At 50.9% G+C, this 17,278-nt stretch overlaps 8 protein-coding genes across 8 annotated transcripts; 4 read left to right on the forward strand and 4 right to left on the reverse strand.

The window, feature by feature from the left end:
• Window positions 1–331: 331 nt before the first annotated feature.
• EDD37DRAFT_591035 (general substrate transporter) lies at window positions 332–2,221 on the reverse strand. Its single transcript, XM_062814512.1, has one exon. The coding sequence runs from the start codon at window positions 2,204–2,206 to the stop codon at window positions 614–616; it is 1,593 nt and encodes a 530-aa protein (XP_062670005.1). The 5' UTR covers window positions 2,207–2,221; the 3' UTR covers window positions 332–613.
• A 1,474-nt stretch (window positions 2,222–3,695) lies between these two features.
• On the forward strand, window positions 3,696–4,754 carry EDD37DRAFT_681004 (aminotransferase; the record flags this gene model as incomplete). Its single annotated transcript, XM_062819738.1, has 1 exon — window positions 3,696–4,754. The coding sequence occupies one exon, from the start codon at window positions 3,696–3,698 to the stop codon at window positions 4,713–4,715; it is 1,020 nt and encodes a 339-aa protein (XP_062670006.1). The 3' UTR covers window positions 4,716–4,754.
• A 201-nt stretch (window positions 4,755–4,955) lies between these two features.
• On the reverse strand, window positions 4,956–7,158 carry EDD37DRAFT_681008 (fungal-specific transcription factor domain-containing protein; the record flags this gene model as incomplete). The annotated part of the gene is made up of 1 exon (XM_062819739.1): window positions 4,956–7,158. The coding sequence occupies exon 1, from the start codon at window positions 7,023–7,025 to the stop codon at window positions 4,956–4,958; it is 2,070 nt and encodes a 689-aa protein (XP_062670007.1). The 5' UTR covers window positions 7,026–7,158.
• A 636-nt stretch (window positions 7,159–7,794) lies between these two features.
• On the forward strand, window positions 7,795–10,187 carry EDD37DRAFT_591039 (uncharacterized protein; the record flags this gene model as incomplete). Its single annotated transcript, XM_062814513.1, has 2 exons — window positions 7,795–7,893; window positions 8,052–10,187. The coding sequence occupies 2 exons, from the start codon at window positions 7,795–7,797 to the stop codon at window positions 10,185–10,187; spliced, it is 2,235 nt and encodes a 744-aa protein (XP_062670008.1).
• Window positions 10,188–10,585: 398 nt separating this feature from the next.
• Window positions 10,586–12,298, forward strand: EDD37DRAFT_400861 (D-amino-acid oxidase). Its single transcript, XM_062812324.1, has 6 exons — window positions 10,586–10,836; window positions 10,895–11,032; window positions 11,091–11,194; window positions 11,254–11,357; window positions 11,436–12,069; window positions 12,122–12,298. The coding sequence occupies exons 1-6, from the start codon at window positions 10,808–10,810 to the stop codon at window positions 12,199–12,201; spliced, it is 1,089 nt and encodes a 362-aa protein (XP_062670009.1). The 5' UTR covers window positions 10,586–10,807; the 3' UTR covers window positions 12,202–12,298.
• EDD37DRAFT_630232 (acetyltransferase-like protein) lies at window positions 12,260–13,222 on the reverse strand. The gene has a single exon (XM_062816563.1). The coding sequence runs from the start codon at window positions 12,992–12,994 to the stop codon at window positions 12,395–12,397; it is 600 nt and encodes a 199-aa protein (XP_062670010.1). The 5' UTR covers window positions 12,995–13,222; the 3' UTR covers window positions 12,260–12,394.
• A 189-nt stretch (window positions 13,223–13,411) lies between these two features.
• On the forward strand, window positions 13,412–15,030 carry EDD37DRAFT_630233 (NADP-dependent oxidoreductase domain-containing protein). Its single transcript, XM_062816564.1, has 2 exons — window positions 13,412–13,958; window positions 14,060–15,030. The coding sequence occupies exons 1-2, from the start codon at window positions 13,755–13,757 to the stop codon at window positions 14,921–14,923; spliced, it is 1,068 nt and encodes a 355-aa protein (XP_062670011.1). The 5' UTR covers window positions 13,412–13,754; the 3' UTR covers window positions 14,924–15,030.
• Window positions 15,031–15,120: 90 nt separating this feature from the next.
• On the reverse strand, window positions 15,121–17,267 carry EDD37DRAFT_630235 (uncharacterized protein). The gene is made up of 2 exons (XM_062816565.1): window positions 17,094–17,267; window positions 15,121–17,041 (listed from the first exon to the last, which is right to left on the reverse strand). Exon 2 carries the CDS (start codon window positions 17,028–17,030, stop codon window positions 15,327–15,329), a length of 1,704 nt encoding a protein of 567 aa, XP_062670012.1. The 5' UTR covers window positions 17,031–17,041; window positions 17,094–17,267; the 3' UTR covers window positions 15,121–15,326.
• Window positions 17,268–17,278: the final 11 nt, after the last annotated feature.

The following is a 17,278-nucleotide window of genomic DNA, read 5'->3' on the forward strand; positions in this document are numbered from 1 at the left end:
GAGCTGCGACGGCGTCGACGTCAGTAGTTCCAGCATGGTGCACATGGCCTGCTGAGCAGCTACTTCAGTGTGAATACATCGACGTCAAACATGTAGAGTGACTGTTGATGCGATTAGGCGGGGGTTCAAGAGAGTCCTCGGGGAGGATCGTGCGAACGAAACAAATATGTCGAACTGACAGTGCATGTGATAAATAAAGAAAGGGCATCGCCAGGTAGGGAAACTTGTCCGGCCCATCGGTTACCACGGCAATTATCGATGTCACTACTGAGGCATTGATGCGTCTTTATGTACAGTATGATGGAAAAAGGGGCCACCGCCAACATCTCAACAGAAAACCAATCGATGGAATTGTTCCAGTTTCTCAAATACTGAACTCTGATCTGTACCAATCAAGTTGAATGGAGCGTAGGCACATGTCAAACTGTGTGCATGATGCGATACCATAAGTACTCAGTCCACCTGCTAACTCTTCGTGTGCAGCCTTCATATAAACAGGCGTTCGTTACATTCTTGTGGATGCCGTATTTGACCTCTGTCGTCCTACTGTCCATGCGAACCCTTGTAGGTGCAATTGAGACGTGCTGAATGAAGTGGTTCGAGAGCACCCCCACTAAGCTTCCTCGGGCCCAAGACCCTTCAATTCATGAGCCGCATCGAAATCGCTCAAGTTTGTACTCCCAAACTTTCTGGCCGGAACCTTGCGTGCGAAGAGAACATCAAGTTCCTCGAAAGTTCGACCTTTACTCTCCGGGAGATAGAAAAAGGCCCAGATGACAGTAAGCGTTCCCAGGCCAGCAAACAAGAATCCCGTTTTCGCACCCCAGTTGGCTTCTGTGTTGCTCATGGCGTAAGGCAAGCCGGCCGTGATAGAGATGGAAAAGACATGCGGCACGAAGCAAGCCACTCCCAAAGTCTTCCCACGAATCTTCGTGTTTGGTAATTCGGCAATCAGCACGTAGACGATTGGGCCCAGACCGATGTTGTAGACAAAGTTGAACAACAGTAATATGACCGACTTTGCGTACATGGCACCGGTGTTGGACTGGGGAGCAATGCCGAGAAAGCCGATTAGATACATGAAGAGTGTCGCCAGAGCGGCGGTGAGGATGTATCCACTCCTTCTACCCCATAAGGTGATCAAAGGCCACGAGAGTATGTTTCCGATCACGCCCAGGCCAAACAATCCGAGCGATAGGTCAAAGGCCTGATTCGTAGTGACGCCAGCCAGTTCGAAGAAGTACGTACAGTACCCTGATGCAATGTTGATGCCGCAGAAGAATTGGCCACTGTAAGCAATTGCACAGATAGCAGTTCTCCGTAAGTTGGTGCCTCGAAAGCAATCCAGATACGTCACACTTTGAGACACCTCTTCTTCCAAGGCGATGGTCTCTTTCATGTGAGCCAAGGTATCATCGGTATTGTCAACATAACCAATCCTCTTCAGGGACTTTGTGGCTTCTTCGTACCGCCCCTTTTTCACCAGAAACCATGGAGTTTCAGGTGCGAAGAGGGCACCAAGGATGAACATCACTGGAAAGGCGTACTCAGTGATAAATGGAACTTTGTAAGCCCATTTATCCGATCGAGATTCCGTTCCCCGGAGGATGCCTGTTCCAATGAGAGATCCAAGGACCTGGCAGAGGTTGTTGCACGACAGCCCGATACCTCGGAGACAGACCGGGAGGATTTCAGAGATGTAGGCCGGACCAAGCACAGGGAAGCTGCCTGTCAAGAGGCCAGTCAGAAGATCACCAACAAAGATAACAGCTGCACTCTCCCCAAGCACTTCGATCAATAAAGTGCCCAACGACAAGACAGTAGCGCCCAACAGCGTCTTTCTGGGCCCGAAGCGGTCAACACACCAACCACCCCAGAGAGCAGCCAGCATGAACCCGATAACGGGTGCGTAAGTAAAGGCCGACGTCCAGGCTGCTTGGAGGACATATGTCCCGGATCCAGCAGGGTATTCGTAGCCGAACTTCTTGCGAAACTGTGGGATTCCGACAAGAGAACCGACTATGGTTGGATCGTAGCCGATGATGAGATTGGGAAAGCAGAAACAAATGGCCCAGAAGACGCCTCCTTTGTGCTGGGATATCGCTTCACGGATAGTAAGCTCATGTTCTCGTCGTGCAGCTTTCTTGGAACCTTCGACGAGGTCATGCACGGGAGTCCGACTTGTGATAGCCTCTTTGTTCTCCATGGCAGCGTTGTACTCCATGGGTTGATTCCGGGATGATATTCTTCCCTCAGAACAATGTCTGCGGAGGTAGTCTCGAGGCCGAGAGTTGTATCTTGAAGAAAGAGTTGGAATATTCTTGGACTTGATCTCGAATGCAAGTCAGATGGGAAGGCGATTTCAGTCCCAATTTATATGCAAAGCCATAGCGGGTTCTGCAGAAGTACTGGAGTCGTCGGAAACATTTTCACAAAAACTTGGGAATCTTTATAGCCGTGTACGATTTGTCTATCTCTCCTGTTACCTGTTCAAGCAAAGTCGGACCAGATTAGCGTATCGATGATCCTGCCTTATCAGCGAGCAGCTTTCCTATCAAGACTGGAATTTCTGGAGAAATGTGGTATGATTCGATGAACTCTACCTGTTCAGGGAAAGTAAGATGATATTAGTGCGTTGTTAAACCCACCTTCTCATCGAGGGTTTATCTTATCAAGACTGGGATCGCTCCAGAAATGTGCCAGCTGATAATCTTGATAATGTTTGCGGCAACTCCATATCATCGGCAATTGTCCGAACGCCGAACTTCAATCTTATCTGGACAACTTGCGCAGATCGATGGACCAACATCGTAACTGCCAAAAGCTGGAAGGAAGGATATCTCGTCGAGTTGTCGCTAGGCAGATGAGCAGTCTACACGAGGACAGGCTCGCTGTGGAAGCTTGAGAAACGAGGGTACCAATCATACTGGAAGTCCGACCACCTCCCATGCGCTGTTGCCCGGGTGAATTCACATGCATGCGCTTAATCCCGAGTTTGTGAACCGACCACCAAGTTGTGACCGTGAGCCGTCGGGACGGCTATGGCTAGGGTATTCACAGGTCGCTGGCGATGAATTCGAGAGGCTATATTCGAAAGGTCATGGTGATGCTGTGACCCTGCCTGCCTAGAGCATTCATGTCAAATCCAGTCATCATCACAGTCAAAGTGACCGACCCTCCGAGATTACCATACCGGTCGCGGGGCGGTCACCGCTTATATATGGACAATGGTAGACTAGACCCTGGAAATATATACTTTCACACGCGCACTGCCCATGGCAGGGGAGCTGGTGGCATTGCATTCGATCAAGCAGCCCGATTTTGGAATTCGAACCTAAGAATGGTGAATTCCGTGACGACCTAGACTCGTTGCCTATCTCAGGTTTTCTCCATACCTGCTGTCGTTTCTCCAAGGGTCCCGACGCCAAATGGGGATCACAGTTGTCGTGCGCCACGCCTCTCCTCGATTTGGTAGTTGCCGTATTGGGAATGCAGCAACAATGCTGCGGTTCGAGTCAACTAATTCATGTTTCATTGGAAAAAGGTAATCGTGAAATCTTGAAGGGACACACGGCGAACACCATATATACTGTCTTTTCGTTATCATTCAGTCGTCTCTGCTGAGATCACAATATCTAAACGCTCTAAGCCCGCTTCAATATACTACAGAATATACATCAAGAAAGTATTTTAACATGGCGACCATGGATAAGGTCTTCGCAGCGTACGAGAAGCGACAAGCCGTTCTCGGGAAGAGCAGCAATCCTCTTTCGAAAGGTATTGCCTGGGTCTTCGGCGAACTGGCCCCCCTCGCCGAAGCCCGCATCCCCTTGATGGACGAAGGATTTATGCACAGCGACCTTACCTACGATGTCCCATCAGTATGGGATGGCCGGTTCTTCCGCCTTGACGACCATCTTGCTCGCCTGGAAGCCAGCTGCGCAAAGATGCGGTTGCAACTTCCTCTTCCCCGGGAAGAAGTGAAGCAAATCCTGGTCGATATGGTGGCCAAGTCAGAAATCAAGGACGCATTCGTCGAGTTGATCGTCACGAGAGGAATGAAGGGTGTCCGGGGTCACACTCCAGGCGAGACTTTCAAGAACCATTTGTACATGTTCGTCCAGCCTTACGTATGGGTCATGGACCCCGACGTACAGCCTACCGGAGGTAAAGCTATCATCGCAAGAACCGTACGAAGAATTTCACCTGGATCAATCGATCCTACCGTCAAGAATTTGCAATGGGGTGACCTTACCCGAGGTCTCTTCGAGGCAGCTGATCGAGGCGCCACCTACCCATTCCTCACAGACGGAGATGCCAACCTGACTGAGGGCTCAGGATTCAATGTCCTGTTGGTGAAGGACGGAGTGATCTACACACCAGATCGGGGCGTTCTAGAAGGTGTGACGCGAAAGAGTGTCTTCGACGTGGCCAAGTCTGTCGGGATCGAAGTGCGCGTGCAATTTGTGCCTGTACAAATGGCGTACGATGCCGATGAGATCTTCATGGCAACGACGGCCGGAGGTATCATGCCTATCACGACGCTCGATGACAAACCCATACAGTCAGGGAAGGTGGGACCCATCACCAAGAAGATCTGGGATGGATACTGGGCAATCCACTACGACGACGCTTACAGCTTCGAGATTCAACACGGTGCCTCTACCAACGGCACATCGAAGAATGGTCAAGTCAACGGTGTGAATGGCCATTGACGAGGTCCTGACTAGTCACATGTCTTGGACAGTGGGAGCAAAATGATGCACAAAGGGGTTGTAGTCACATTGAAGCAGAGATGCATGGCATTGGGAATTTGGAAAAATTTCATATTCATACTGGTCACGGCGTCACACATATGGGGATAATATAGAGACGTTAGGCAGCGAAAAGCAATCAGCCACAATAACTCAATCATGAGTTCACTAGCTATAGGACATAAGATTTGTGTCAGGACATTAACCGAAGAGAAATTGTGCCGTCACATCTCCAGCTCTTCCGGAGGGAGACTTTGAGTCTAAGAATGACCCCCACCACACAGGGCTTCCATCCTTGGAAGGTTTGTTCTCCCAGTACTCCTCCAGCAGGCTAGAAACACTGTAGAACATTCCGTAACGGCTCCTTGCGCCCCACCAGAGACAGTAAGCACGAACAGTGTCCTGCACGTCTCTATCTCGTGCTTCGGCGCCGGCCAGAAAAATCGGAAGGAGAAGCTGTTTCTGCACCTGCGATGTCTTACGGCAGTTTCGACAGTGCTCGATGATTTTGCAGGTGAGTGGCAGTATCGCCCGTGGTCGGCGATGAGATTGGCGGTTCCACCGGAACACTCGTTGAATGTAGAGAAGCAACGCGTACCTCCAGGCTTCCATGCAATGATAGTCATCCCGTTTCTTGGAATACTCTCCCTCATTCTCGCCTTCTTCAGAAGTGGTAGGACTATCGTCCTCGACATCATCATCCAGCAAGTTGATCATCCCCCCATGAACATATCCAGCGCCTACCTCGACCTCGAGACTGTTCTTCCAATGCAGAAGCTGCTGTTCGATATCCAGGACGACAGTCATGTCGAAGGTCAGAAATTGCATAGAGTCAGCCAGTTCCTTCTGTCGGGCCATCTCAGCAAGCCGGACAAGAAACACCACGAGTTCGGTGGGACAACCGGTCAGTTCGTAGAAGGACCATCCGTCGTTCAACTCGTGGTTCAGAAGGTGTTCGAAGTAGGACGGATGTAACCTAACGCCTTGTCTTGATATCATGGCCAGTGTTGCATCCCACCAGACGAGCATGCTAGCTTGTGATCGTAGTCGGGGACTGTTGAGCGCAGAGGCTCCTCCCCATGCCTCGAAAACGGTCGCGGCATTGCGAATATGGTCCGCCCAGTTGCCCAACGCCGATATTGTACAATCCAGGGTAAACATTATCAGTATGGCTTCCAGGAGACAGCTGGTCTTGTGGCTCGATTGCCCGTTTTGTAGGGCTTGGCTAAGCATCTCAGCTACTTGGGAACGCTTTTTCATTGCTTCTGTGGGCTGCGTGTTGCCGGTGTTGACCTGATGTTGAGAATAGAGCGCCAGCACGGACTGAACAAGAAGCTGAGAGTCTTCAGAAGCGAACCCTCTGATGCGAAATGGATTAATGACCATATCTGAGGTCAAGGGAAGGATGCATAGATCTGTGTCGTAATATTTCAACGCCATCTCATGCTGCTGGCGCCAGGCTGCGCCGGGATATGGTGCGAGTGGAAACGTGCTGAATGCACTGTCGAGCATTTCTTGAGTGTCTTCTGGCTCCATGTTCGACCAGTCGAAGGAAAGAACGATGTCCGAGCCCGATAACAAGTTACTAGGTGACAATGTTGCTGAGTCAAGATGACCTACTGCCACTGTCGTGGAAGGTATCGCCGTGGGAAGGACATCCTCATAATCGATGACCTCGTTGTTCTGTGCCTCACCGCCTGTCCAAGGTACTAGATGCTGAATACTAGGGCTGGTAACCCCGAGTCCCGGTACTACATCATGGCCTTGGGCATTTTCCGGGTATGTCTCTGGCGCGAAATCATCCAGAAATGAGTCGATATTCGTCGTGTCCACCAACCGGCCTTCATCTTCGATGACGGCAATCGTCCCTTCTGGCGATTCGGAGTGCTGGTCAAGGTTGTCTTCAGTTTGTGAAGGGGTCACTGGAGACGTTTTCTTTGATCCCCTACTGCGAGTCTCAGCAAGGCGAAAAGTGCCTGCAGTTTCTGTGATCAAGTTGGTCGGGCCACCACGACCGCATTGTTGATCTTGAAAAGGTGACCTTCGATTAGGCCTTTGCTGATGACCTCTTGATGATGTCCTGCCTGAATATGCTCTGCTTGAATGCCACGAAAGAGTAGTGGCATAGCCACCGCACTTGACCCCTCTTTCCAGGCATGTTGAGCAGTATGGTCGCTGTCTCTCGCATTTACGATTCCCTGATAGGCAGGTGTGACAATCCGTTGGAGCAAACGCTGTGAAGCGCGGTCTTGTTGTGCCTGCCTCTTTCATCGCGTTTGCAGTCAGTCTGATGTACGAATGTAGTAACAATAGACATTCCCTAATTTCGTTGGCAAGGAGGATATTAGGGTGGAAAATGGGTCTTTAGACGATTTAGGCATAGCACTCGTGACCGATCTAGGGCATCATTAGCCTGGTGGGGTTGTGATAGGAGATATCCGACCTTGCCGAATGTGGCAACGGGAGAGAGTTTGACCAGGGCGATATTACTCATAGAGCTTATCTATCTCTCGGGAGTATACGATATCTATCAGATTATGTTTCGCATTGAACCATGAGTTGGCAATGACTACATATGCAGTGACATTGAGATCGATATCTGAGGCTTCTAGATCAGACAACGCCACTCTTTATCAGAAGAGTGGTCCATGGGCTCGGTCTCTAGATACCGAGCCGTTCAATCCCACTGATAGACGCCTCACAATGTGGGTCGTCGGTCTTCTCATCCGTCGGCCCATTCGTCTCGAACATTTTGCCTTGTACCACGAAAACGGTAACTGCCTAGAAGGGTTTGCCGGGTTTCATCCGCAACTGTCTTCCTAATCAGTGGAGACCTACCCGTAGTTGTGGTCTGAGATGCAAACTACCTGCAAGGCCTGTTTCCACGTGGCCTAGCCTTGCTCCAAGTCTGCCCAACATTCTTCACCAATTACATCGAGGCTTTTGCGTGACAACATTGCTTTCAACTATTTCACAGAGTGAGGTGCTCAACCCTGGAGTGCGACAAGTCTTGCATTAGTCCTTCACAATTGGGCTAGCCATGGCGGTCTCCGATGTTGGAAAGGAGAGCTATCCGCCGGAGATTATTGGCTACGCGGAACCCTGGATCGTAGCCCCTGGCGAGCCGATTGCTATCAAGGTAAGCACCATTAGCGCAACTCTATGTTCTTTTGACACAAGCGGCATGCTGAGATGGGCCTGTACTTCATGTTGAGATGTACCAAGTTGTCCATTGTCGACGTCCCCATGTTTATGGGCTCCAGCATTAGGCGAACAGACATGCTGACAGCTGTGTAGATATCTTGCACCGAACCAGAATATACATATCGAACTGTCCGGTTGATCCAGGGCATAACTCTCGATCACGCGCCGGAGAAGCGCGAAGAAGAAATCTCGCAAATTCCTCGAGGTCGACAGAATGGAAAGGTCCAAGTCGCTCACCCAGGCTCATATGGGTATATCAGCCACTGGAAACTGCCAGCCGCCCCGGCGGGCCTTCAAGTCTCGTTCTATCTGCAACCGTGGCTCGTGGGTTGTTCACATCCGCAGACGCTGGTTTCTTCTCTAGACACCGCGGAGGGCACTGGATTCTCTATCGTTTTGAACAGCCAAGGTTCGATTGACGTATGGATCGGGAGCGACCACAAAGTCGAAGTTGTTTCCACTGGGCTCAGACCTCACAAGAAGACTTGGGCAAAGTTCAACCTTTCGATTGTTGGTCGGTCAGTCCAGGTCTCCTTGAGTCCCAAGTCATTCAAAGTAGAACCAATTCCAACTTCCACGACACACGAGGCGCAGCTGCAGGGTGAGCCTCTGATATATCGACCTGGACCACTTTTCATCGCGGCAAGCCAAAATGCAACAGATGATCCAAAGCAGCAGGCGACCAATTTTTTTAATGGTCGTATCGCTGATCTAACATTGGAGACGTCGGAAGAAAAACCATCTGTTCTTGCCAAATATGACTTTGCACTCCATATGTCAAGCGACATCGTCGTTGATACCTCCGGGCACAGCCAGAATGGTGTGCTGATCAATGCGCCCACTCGCGCTGTCAAGAGTCACGATTGGGACGGGTCGGAATGTGACTGGACAAAGGCAAAATATGGCTATGGCGCCATTCATTTTCATGATGATGATATGGACGACGCTGGCTGGGACACAGATTTCACTATCACCATTCCTTCTGACGCTCGCTCTGGCGCTTACGCGGTTGAGGTCGAAGCCACAAACGGCAAAGATAAGGACTGGGTTACCTTCTTTGTACGACCTAACTCGTGGGCTCCAGGAATTTCCAAGAAGGTCTGCCTTGTCTTCTCCACATTCACCTATCTTGCCTACGCCAACGAGCGCCTATACGATACCACTCGTCCGAATACAGCCGACCTAGGGCCCGGTTTCGACATAGACAAGACCGTCAAAAGCAGTGAATTCTACAAGATGCGACGCCGGCTGGACCTGGGCTTGTCCACCTACGACCGTCACAACGACGGCTCTGGAGTCACATTCTCTTCGTCAAAACGTCCGATATTGAATGTCCGCCCAGGCTATATCATGTGGGCCTTCTCGCGCCCACGCGAGTTTTCCGCTGATCTCATGATGCTCGGGTATTTGGAACGCGAGGGCATCCCATACGAAATCTTGACCGACCACGACTTACATCTACGAGGCGTTGATGCTCTCAAGGGCTTCAATACCGTCATGACAGGCTGTCATCCTGAATATCCCAGTCCACAGGTCTTTGCTGCCTATGGTGCATTTGGTGCACAGGGCGGCAATCTGATGTACATGGGTGGCAATGGTTTCTACTGGGTCACTGCTATGGATCCTGCTCGTCCCCATCGTTTGGAGCTGCGCCGAGGAGACGTGGGAGTCCGTCCCTACACTCTTCCAGGAGGTGAACAAGTCAACAGTCTCGACGGACAGCAGAGCGGTCTTTGGCGCTCCCGTGGTATGAGTTGCAATACACTATGGGGCGTCGGCTTCTGCGCCCAAGGTACTGGTCTTGGTGTGCCATACAAGCGCACTGAGGAGTCCAAAAGCCCGCAGTTGTCCTGGATCTTCGAGGGCATAGAAAGTGATCTGATTGGAGAGCATGGCTTTGGCGGCGGTGCTTCGGGCGACGAGATCGATCGCTATGATGTGGAGAATGGAAGTCCAGAAGACGCAGTAGTTTTGGCCACCAGCACTGGTCACAGCGATGAATTCGGCATTGCCACCGAGGATCTCACCTATCCCGCGCTCAACACTCTTGGGACGCAGACAGACTTGATTCGCAGCGATCTAGTGTACTATGTTGGGGCTGGGGGTGGCGCCGTATTCAGTGTGGGGAGCATCAATTGGTACTGCTCATTAGGCTGGGACGCCTACGAGAACAATGTTGCTAGGTTGACGGGTAACATCATCAAGGGCTTTCTGGCAGGAAAGCGGTAGGATGGTTTGGCTAGTAACTATATACAATACCAATACCTGAGCATGAATGAATCCCTCGAGGCCCTGCGGCAGTGCTGACGTAGCGAATCACTCAGTACGCTTCATACTATTACTATCGATCTTATTTTAACGCCCTAGTCCACCCATCGATTGCTGTCAGGTCAATTCGTTGAGGCCCGACATGAAGGTTTTAGGTGATCATAGCGCTACCAACCAAAACCACTCCTGCCTAAACAGGTAGGCAAGATGGATTGACAATGGTGGGCAACAAGGCTGAGATATCATATTTCTGAAAGCCTCCTGCACTGATAAGGAAACATGCCTCACCTGACAAGTGGCCTGTTCTCAGCCTCGCCAAATGACAGGGGTCACGCAACGATTTTGCAGCATTTTGATACCTATGAGCGACTGCCGTCGTGTTTTCCCTCGCTACTGCGAAGTTGGTGAGAGCACTTGAGGAGTACCATATAGAAAAGGCGACGTTTGGCTCCCGCGGAGACCTGACGGCACAATCATACAATCCTTTCCAAACCAGAGATCCCTTGTTCATTGAACCTTCTTTCAGCCCCTGATCCGATCTTCCTCGTTTCCGGAGGCCAAGCTAGCATCACTACGTCGCTATGGCGCAAAAGAACATTGTTATAGTTGGGTATGTTGTTTCTACTGCATACGTTTGATTTATAGCATCGGATACTGACGTTCTTCAGGGCCGGCGTTGCTGGACTGACAACAGCGTTGCTACTGTCCCGGGAACGTCGGTACAACATTGTCGTGGCAGCCAAGCATATGCCCGGTGATTATGATATCGAATATGCCTCGCCTTGGGCGGGCGGCAATTACATGCCGTAGGTAGCACTCCAGACTTCTGCCCAAATTGAGAAACTGACCCAGTTCCTGATCAAGTGTTGGAGCTGCAGGCTCAAAACCAGCTGAATACGAGAAGAACACATGGGCTCCTCTGGAAGATCTAGCACGGAATCGTCCAGAGGCCGGAGTTCACTTCCAAGGTGCGTCTAGCCAGATCACTGTATTGATAGTTAGGGTGTCCCCAACTGACCATTGAAAGAATGTCATATCTATAGTCGTGCAAAGGATGCCGACTCAGCAACGGCAGACTGGTTCAACGAATTACTCTCGCCCAAAGCGTGGTTCAAAGATGTCGTTCCAAATGTGAGTCACTCATCCGACGTCGTCGCTGCAACGTTCAATAGCCGAGAATGCTTACACATACACCGCACCGCGTCTTAGTTCCGTCAGCTGCCTCAAAGTTCACTCAGTCCCGAGATCAAGTCAGCGACAGCATTCACGTCCGTCTGTATTAACACGGCTATCTACCTTCCTTGGCTGGTCTCACAGTGCTTGAAGAATGGAGTAGTCTTCAAACGAGCGGGCTTCAATCACATCAACGATGCCGCTTCGTCAAGTCTTTATAAAGGTCAACAAGTCCATCTTGTGGTCAATTGCACTGGTCTCGGTGCCGCCAAGCTCGGCGGTGTACAGGACCAAACCGTCGTTCCCGCTCGAGGTCAGATCGTAATTGTACGCAACGTGGCTCCCAATATGCTTGCGACATCTGGAACAGATGATGGGTCGGATGAAGCCTTGTATGTAATGACCAGAGCTGCGGGAGGAGGGACCATCCTTGGTGGTTGCTACCAGAAGGGGAACTCGGATCCTCAAGTTGACCCTAATCTTGCTGTGAGAATCATGAAGAGAGCTGTTGCAATGTTCCCTGCCTTGACTGGTGGGAAGGGAATCGAGGCTCTTGACATTATCAGGCACGGCGTTGGACTGCGGCCGGTGCGTGAGCGTGGCACTAGAGTCGAAAAGGAACGCATCAACGGCGCCTGGGTTGTGCATAACTATGGTGCTGGCGGAGCAGGTACGAGAAGCACGATACCCATGAGAGACGTACAACCACTGACATTTCCAAGGTTACCAAAACTCATATGGATGCGCGCAGGCTGCTGTCAAGTTGGTCGACGAGGCTCTAAAACCGTCAGCCAGACTATAAGTCCGAGGCATAAAACTGTATCGTGGTTTCATGTGAACAAGCTACTAGTATTGATCAATAGGAGTGGTACTAGTAATATCATTGATTGAGCGTGCATAGATTGAGCGAGCGGTCCAATTATCCGAGGAGCAGGTTATTCCGCAAGCGCGACGGTTGCAATGAAATGGACGTGGCGACCCGCATAACATAAATACTATGATTTCGCCTCCCTTTTCATCAAGATCTCAGTAAATGCCCCGTCAAGAATTATCACCCGGTCCTGTTCCCTCCAGCCATACTTTGTGTATACAGGTACTCCAGGTGGACTGGCTTCCAAGTAGATCTCCTTTCCTTCACTATCTGCCAACTCGACACCATATTTTAGTAATAGGCGTCCGGCACCTTGTCCCTGGTGTGTCGGCCGACAACACAGACAAGCCAAGTACCAGTACTTCCGACCGCCCATGATCTCGATTTTTCGTTTCCTTAGGCGCGGAAAGAAGATCTCGGCGACTTCCTCATCGCCTCCTTCGGGACATAGTGGTCCTTCCTGGATGGTGTCCTCGTCGCAAGCTTGCCAATTCGCATAGGCGATGACTGGGCTGCCCGGTGAATCCTTGTCGACAATGCATCTGATGTGGTGTTTCGGGTCCGCAATGTCCTTCCGTAGGCCATCTACCCAAAATGCTCGAACAGTGGGTATGTCTGGGAAGCATTTGCCCATGACATAGTCACCCGCGAAAGCAGAGAAGAAGGTGTCGCAAATGGAGTCAATGTCGGACTCTCGCGCCTCCCGGTGTTCCAGAGCCACCATTTTGGTCGATGTTGAGATTGGTTGGTGTTGGAAACACAGTTGGTTGGGTCGACCGGACCTTTTTTCTTTGATGGAAGCCTATGTGGCTATTGAGACGGTAGCTGTTGGAGTTCGATCTTGTCGTTGTGCTTGAGGCAGATCTTATTATGTGGTGGATCTGGGAACCTCAAAATAGATAGTGATGTTGAGCGGCAAGGCTGACCAATATTTTTGCTTTTGTGGTCGAACTTGCCTCTAGGGTAAAGCATTGAAGCATGAAAGCATCTCTTTCCCCTTTGTCAGAGACAAGTGTCACGGCTCTCGGAAATTCCCGCGGATTACTTAATGCCTACTGACATTGAACGGTTGCTATCTTGATCCAGTGCGCGCACAAAATTCCATGTGTCAACGATCCAGATCCAGATCATGAGATTCAGATCTAGAAACTCAATTATCCGCAGCAGGGTTCAATGCGCGCGTAACGACTTCTGATGGGATGCAATGGCAAATCAAATGTGGTAGTTGCCTAAATAGGCAGGAACCAGGGTTCAGGAGAGACCCCAACGCCTGTGGTCGTTGAAACTGCCCGGTATACTTCGATGTCACCTGAACAACCATTCATTGACCTTGTCCCATCCTCGACTTCAGGACCCTTCCCTGTGCCTTCTCTCCCTTTCAGTCACCACTACTAAGCCTAGTGTCATTCTTGAAGCTTGTCAACCTGGTGCTCACCTAATCAATCGCCTGACCCTCAGACAATTATCCCATACCACATAAAAAAATGGCGTCTCTCCCACCCAGTGTCGCCAAATCCATTGAGAACTCCAAAGCAGAGTACAGACGACTTGGAAACTCTGGTCTATACGTTTCAGTCCCAATTGTAGGATGTATGTCGATTGGAAACCCCGAGTGGGCGGATTGGGTATTGGGGACCGATGAATCCTTGCCTCTTCTAAAAGCGGCATACGACCGTGGTGTCAACACTGTGAGTCTTTACCTTGCTTCCTCCCGTCCTTCCATACGCAATATTCACCTGGACATTGGTCTACTCTGTCATATGTAAAGAGCCATTCTAACATTAAACAGTGGGACACGGCCAACATCTACTCCAATGGCGACAGTGAAAGAGTCATTGGAAAGGCCATCAAGGAGTACAACATCCCACGAGACAAGCTGGTTCTGATGACCAAAGCATGGGGTGTGTTAGGCGAGGAGCAGTTCGCGGCATACCCAATTATGGACCAGTTGAGGACCAGCAAAGACTATGTCAATCAGTTTGGACTCTCTCGCAAATCTCTTATCACCGGCGTCAATGGCGCCCTGGAGCGCATGGGCACTGACTACATCGACCTTTTCTGGATCCATCGCTTCGATCCAAACACGCCGATCGAAGAGACCATGGAGACGTTGCACCACCTCGTTGTTTCAGGCAAGATTCGCTACATTGGCGCATCGAGTATGTGGACATACCAGTTCGCCCAGATGCAGTTCTGCGCCGAGAAGAACGGCTGGACCAAGTTCATCGCCATGCAAAACTGCTACAACATGCTCTACAGGGAAGAGGAACGAGAAATGAACAAGTTCTGCAAGGAGACCGGCGTGGCCCTCTGCCCCTGGGGTCCCCTGGCTGCGGGTAACCTTGCGCGTCCTCTAAAGGCCAAAGGCGAGACAAAACGATCTGCTGGCGGTGGTGGTGATCCTTCCACCACGCGGGAGGAGTCTCTTGAGATCATTCGACGTGTTGAGCAATTGGCGGAGAAGAAGGGGTGGACGATGAGTCAAGTGACATTGGCGTGGACGTTGAAGAGAGTCACAAGCCCTATCATTGGATTCAGCACTGTGCAACGGATTGAAGATGCATTGAGTGCTAGAGGTAAAGTCCTGACCGCTGAGGAGGAAGCTTTCTTGGAGGAGCCGTATACTCCATTGAACATTGAGGGTCACTTCTAGGTACCACACTGTCGGAATATGATATAGACTATGTGTTAATGTCCAGTGGTAAACGTCAGGATGTCTCATCTGATCGGTGTGAAAATGCTCCTCAACGTACTGAAACCCAACATCGGCAGCATACACGCAACCTACGAGTCGAGTATCACTGGTCTATGTGCGCATAGGGGGACTTTTCTGGATCTGGCAGCGATTTATGCTGGCCCTTGAATATTGCGGGATCTAGCATGGTCGATTGAGAAGTATAAGGTTTGTCCAGTTGAAACCAAACAAGTGGTTTTATTGCACGCCCATGTACAGTAAATCTAGCGCCCACTTCTCACTACCTAAAGTAATCCACACCTCGACAAACACCCAACCTGACAACACACTGACCGCCGAATCCCTCCCCAGCCCCAAAACTCTACTCTTCGATCTTCTTTTCGCCACCTGGAACATCGTGACCAAGGTTGTGCACCTCATCCTCAAAGACATACTTGGAGAATTGCCGTGTTGGTACACGAGCCTCGAACATAGCATCTAACTCCTCAAAAGTTCGACCCTTAAACTCGGGCAGTCCGAACCAGACCCAAGCAATGCACGGAATGCAGACTCCAAAGTAGACGAAACCCAACTTGCCACGCAAGTTGCCAACTTCAGGGTTGATAGCGTACGGAACGCCGATAACGGCGACAAGATTGGCCACAAACTGCATGGCGGTGGCAAAGCCAATGGTATAACCTCTCATTCTAGCCGAGGATGACTCGCAAAGGATGATATAGGCGACAGGGCCGATGGTCAGGTCGTACACAAAGTTCCACAACAACATCATCGAAGACTGGACCCATCTGATAGAGGAGTTGGAGCCATAGGAAGGAACGACATCCAGAACGGCAATCAGAAGCAAAGCGACAGACAGTGCCAGTAAGCCGAACAGATAGATGTGTCGTCGGCCATATTTGGCAATGAGGATCCAGGAGAGACAGTTTCCGACGAATCCGACGCCGAGGACACCACAGCCAAGACCAAAGGCGCTCGATGTACCCAGACCAGCGAGCTCGAAAAAGTAGACGCAGTAGCCAATGACAAAGGCCGTGCCACTAAAAACCTGGATGCAGAAGGCCATGCTGGCGATGATTGTGCGGCGAAGATCGGATCCCTTGAAGATGTCGACGAATCGGGCACCCAACATTTGTGCTTCTTCAAGCTCAGTCGTGAGAATGATGTTTGCCAACAACGTTTCCGTGTCGATTTCCTTTGTGGTGATGCGATCGAGCGCCTTGCGAGCCGCCTCGTTCTTTCCCTGACGTGCCAGCCACCAAGGCGACTCGGGAGCGAAAAAGACGCCGACGAAAATGACCAACGGGAAGAACCACTGACATGCGAATGGGATGTCGTAGCTCCAACGGTCAGGACGGTTCTCAGTACCTGCCAGGATACCGCTGCAAACGAGCTGGCCGGCAACCTGGAAGATATTGATCGAGGCGGTGGCAACACCACGGAGGACCACAGGAGTGATTTCCGAGATGTAGGTCGGGACGACGACAGAGTAGCCGCCAATAAACAACCCGTTCAGCAACTCTGCAAGGAGCAGCTGCACTTTGCTCTGTCCGGAGGTTTGGATGGCTACAGCAATGATTGAACCGACGCTGCAAGCGCCGAGCGCCCATCGACGACCCCAGCGGTCAAGTGGCCAGCCGATGAAGTATGAGCCGATTATGGCGCCCAGAGGCGCACCAAGGTTGAATGCAGATTGCCACTGTGCCTTGACAACGTATGCACCCTCGAATAAGTGGCCGTACTGCCTTTGGAATTGGGGGATGGCGATCAGAGTACCGGTGAGTTGAGGATCGAAGCCGACCATGACGTTGCCCATGCTGAAAAGCATAACCCAGATGATCGCCGGAGCGTAGACACGGAGGGCTTGCTTGATGGACAAGGTGTGCTCGATAGCTGTAGCATCGCGGGCTTGTTGGAGGTTGACCACGTCGCCCTGGGTCCTGGAAAGGACTTGTTGGACGAGGTCTGGTGATTTATGTTCTTTCCCAACCGCGGGCACACTTTCTGGACCATCTTGTGCCGTGGTCGCATCGTGGGCAGTGACTTGCCTTGGACCCTCGAAAGACATGGTTGCAGTTTCTGCTGGTGATGTTAGCATGAGTCGAAATGCTAGTACATGGGCGCAACGTACATGAGTGCTTTCAACTGTGCAATGGGATTTTCCGAATTCCCCTGGTCAAGCTCAAACCCTTTGCAAAACTTCTCAATTAAACCAACTTGGACCAAATGCGGGGTGAAGAAGCGATATGGTTTGGCTGCTTTGACTCTCTACCAGGGTATTGGGTCTCGTATATATAGGATCTGCACAACTCTTAA

The sequence above is a fragment of the Exophiala viscosa genome (assembly GCF_022695815.1).
Source record: "Exophiala viscosa unplaced genomic scaffold EDD37scaffold_5, whole genome shotgun sequence".
NCBI lineage: Eukaryota > Fungi > Ascomycota > Eurotiomycetes > Chaetothyriales > Herpotrichiellaceae > Exophiala > Exophiala viscosa.

What these genes read in the sequence shown, in the direction of transcription:
- EDD37DRAFT_591035 (XM_062814512.1), bottom strand. Translation starts at nt 2,206, where the DNA reads ATGGAGAACAAAGAGGCTATCACAAGTCGGACTCCCGTGCATGACCTC.
- EDD37DRAFT_630235 (XM_062816565.1), bottom strand. Translation starts at nt 17,030, where the DNA reads ATGTCTTTCGAGGGTCCAAGGCAAGTCACTGCCCACGATGCGACCACG.
- EDD37DRAFT_630232 (XM_062816563.1), bottom strand. Translation starts at nt 12,994, where the DNA reads ATGGTGGCTCTGGAACACCGGGAGGCGCGAGAGTCCGACATTGACTCC.
- EDD37DRAFT_630233 (XM_062816564.1), top strand. Translation starts at nt 13,755, where the DNA reads ATGGCGTCTCTCCCACCCAGTGTCGCCAAATCCATTGAGAACTCCAAA. An exon ending in ACGACCGTGGTGTCAACACT is followed by an intron (nt 13,959 to 14,059) that starts GTGAGTCTTTAC and finishes AACATTAAACAG; the next exon opens with TGGGACACGGCCAACATCTA.
- EDD37DRAFT_400861 (XM_062812324.1), top strand. Translation starts at nt 10,808, where the DNA reads ATGGCGCAAAAGAACATTGTTATAGTTGG. An exon ending in TCAAAGATGTCGTTCCAAAT is followed by an intron (nt 11,358 to 11,435) that starts GTGAGTCACTCA and finishes ACCGCGTCTTAG; the next exon opens with TTCCGTCAGCTGCCTCAAAG. An exon ending in CTATGGTGCTGGCGGAGCAG is followed by an intron (nt 12,070 to 12,121) that starts GTACGAGAAGCA and finishes GACATTTCCAAG; the next exon opens with GTTACCAAAACTCATATGGA.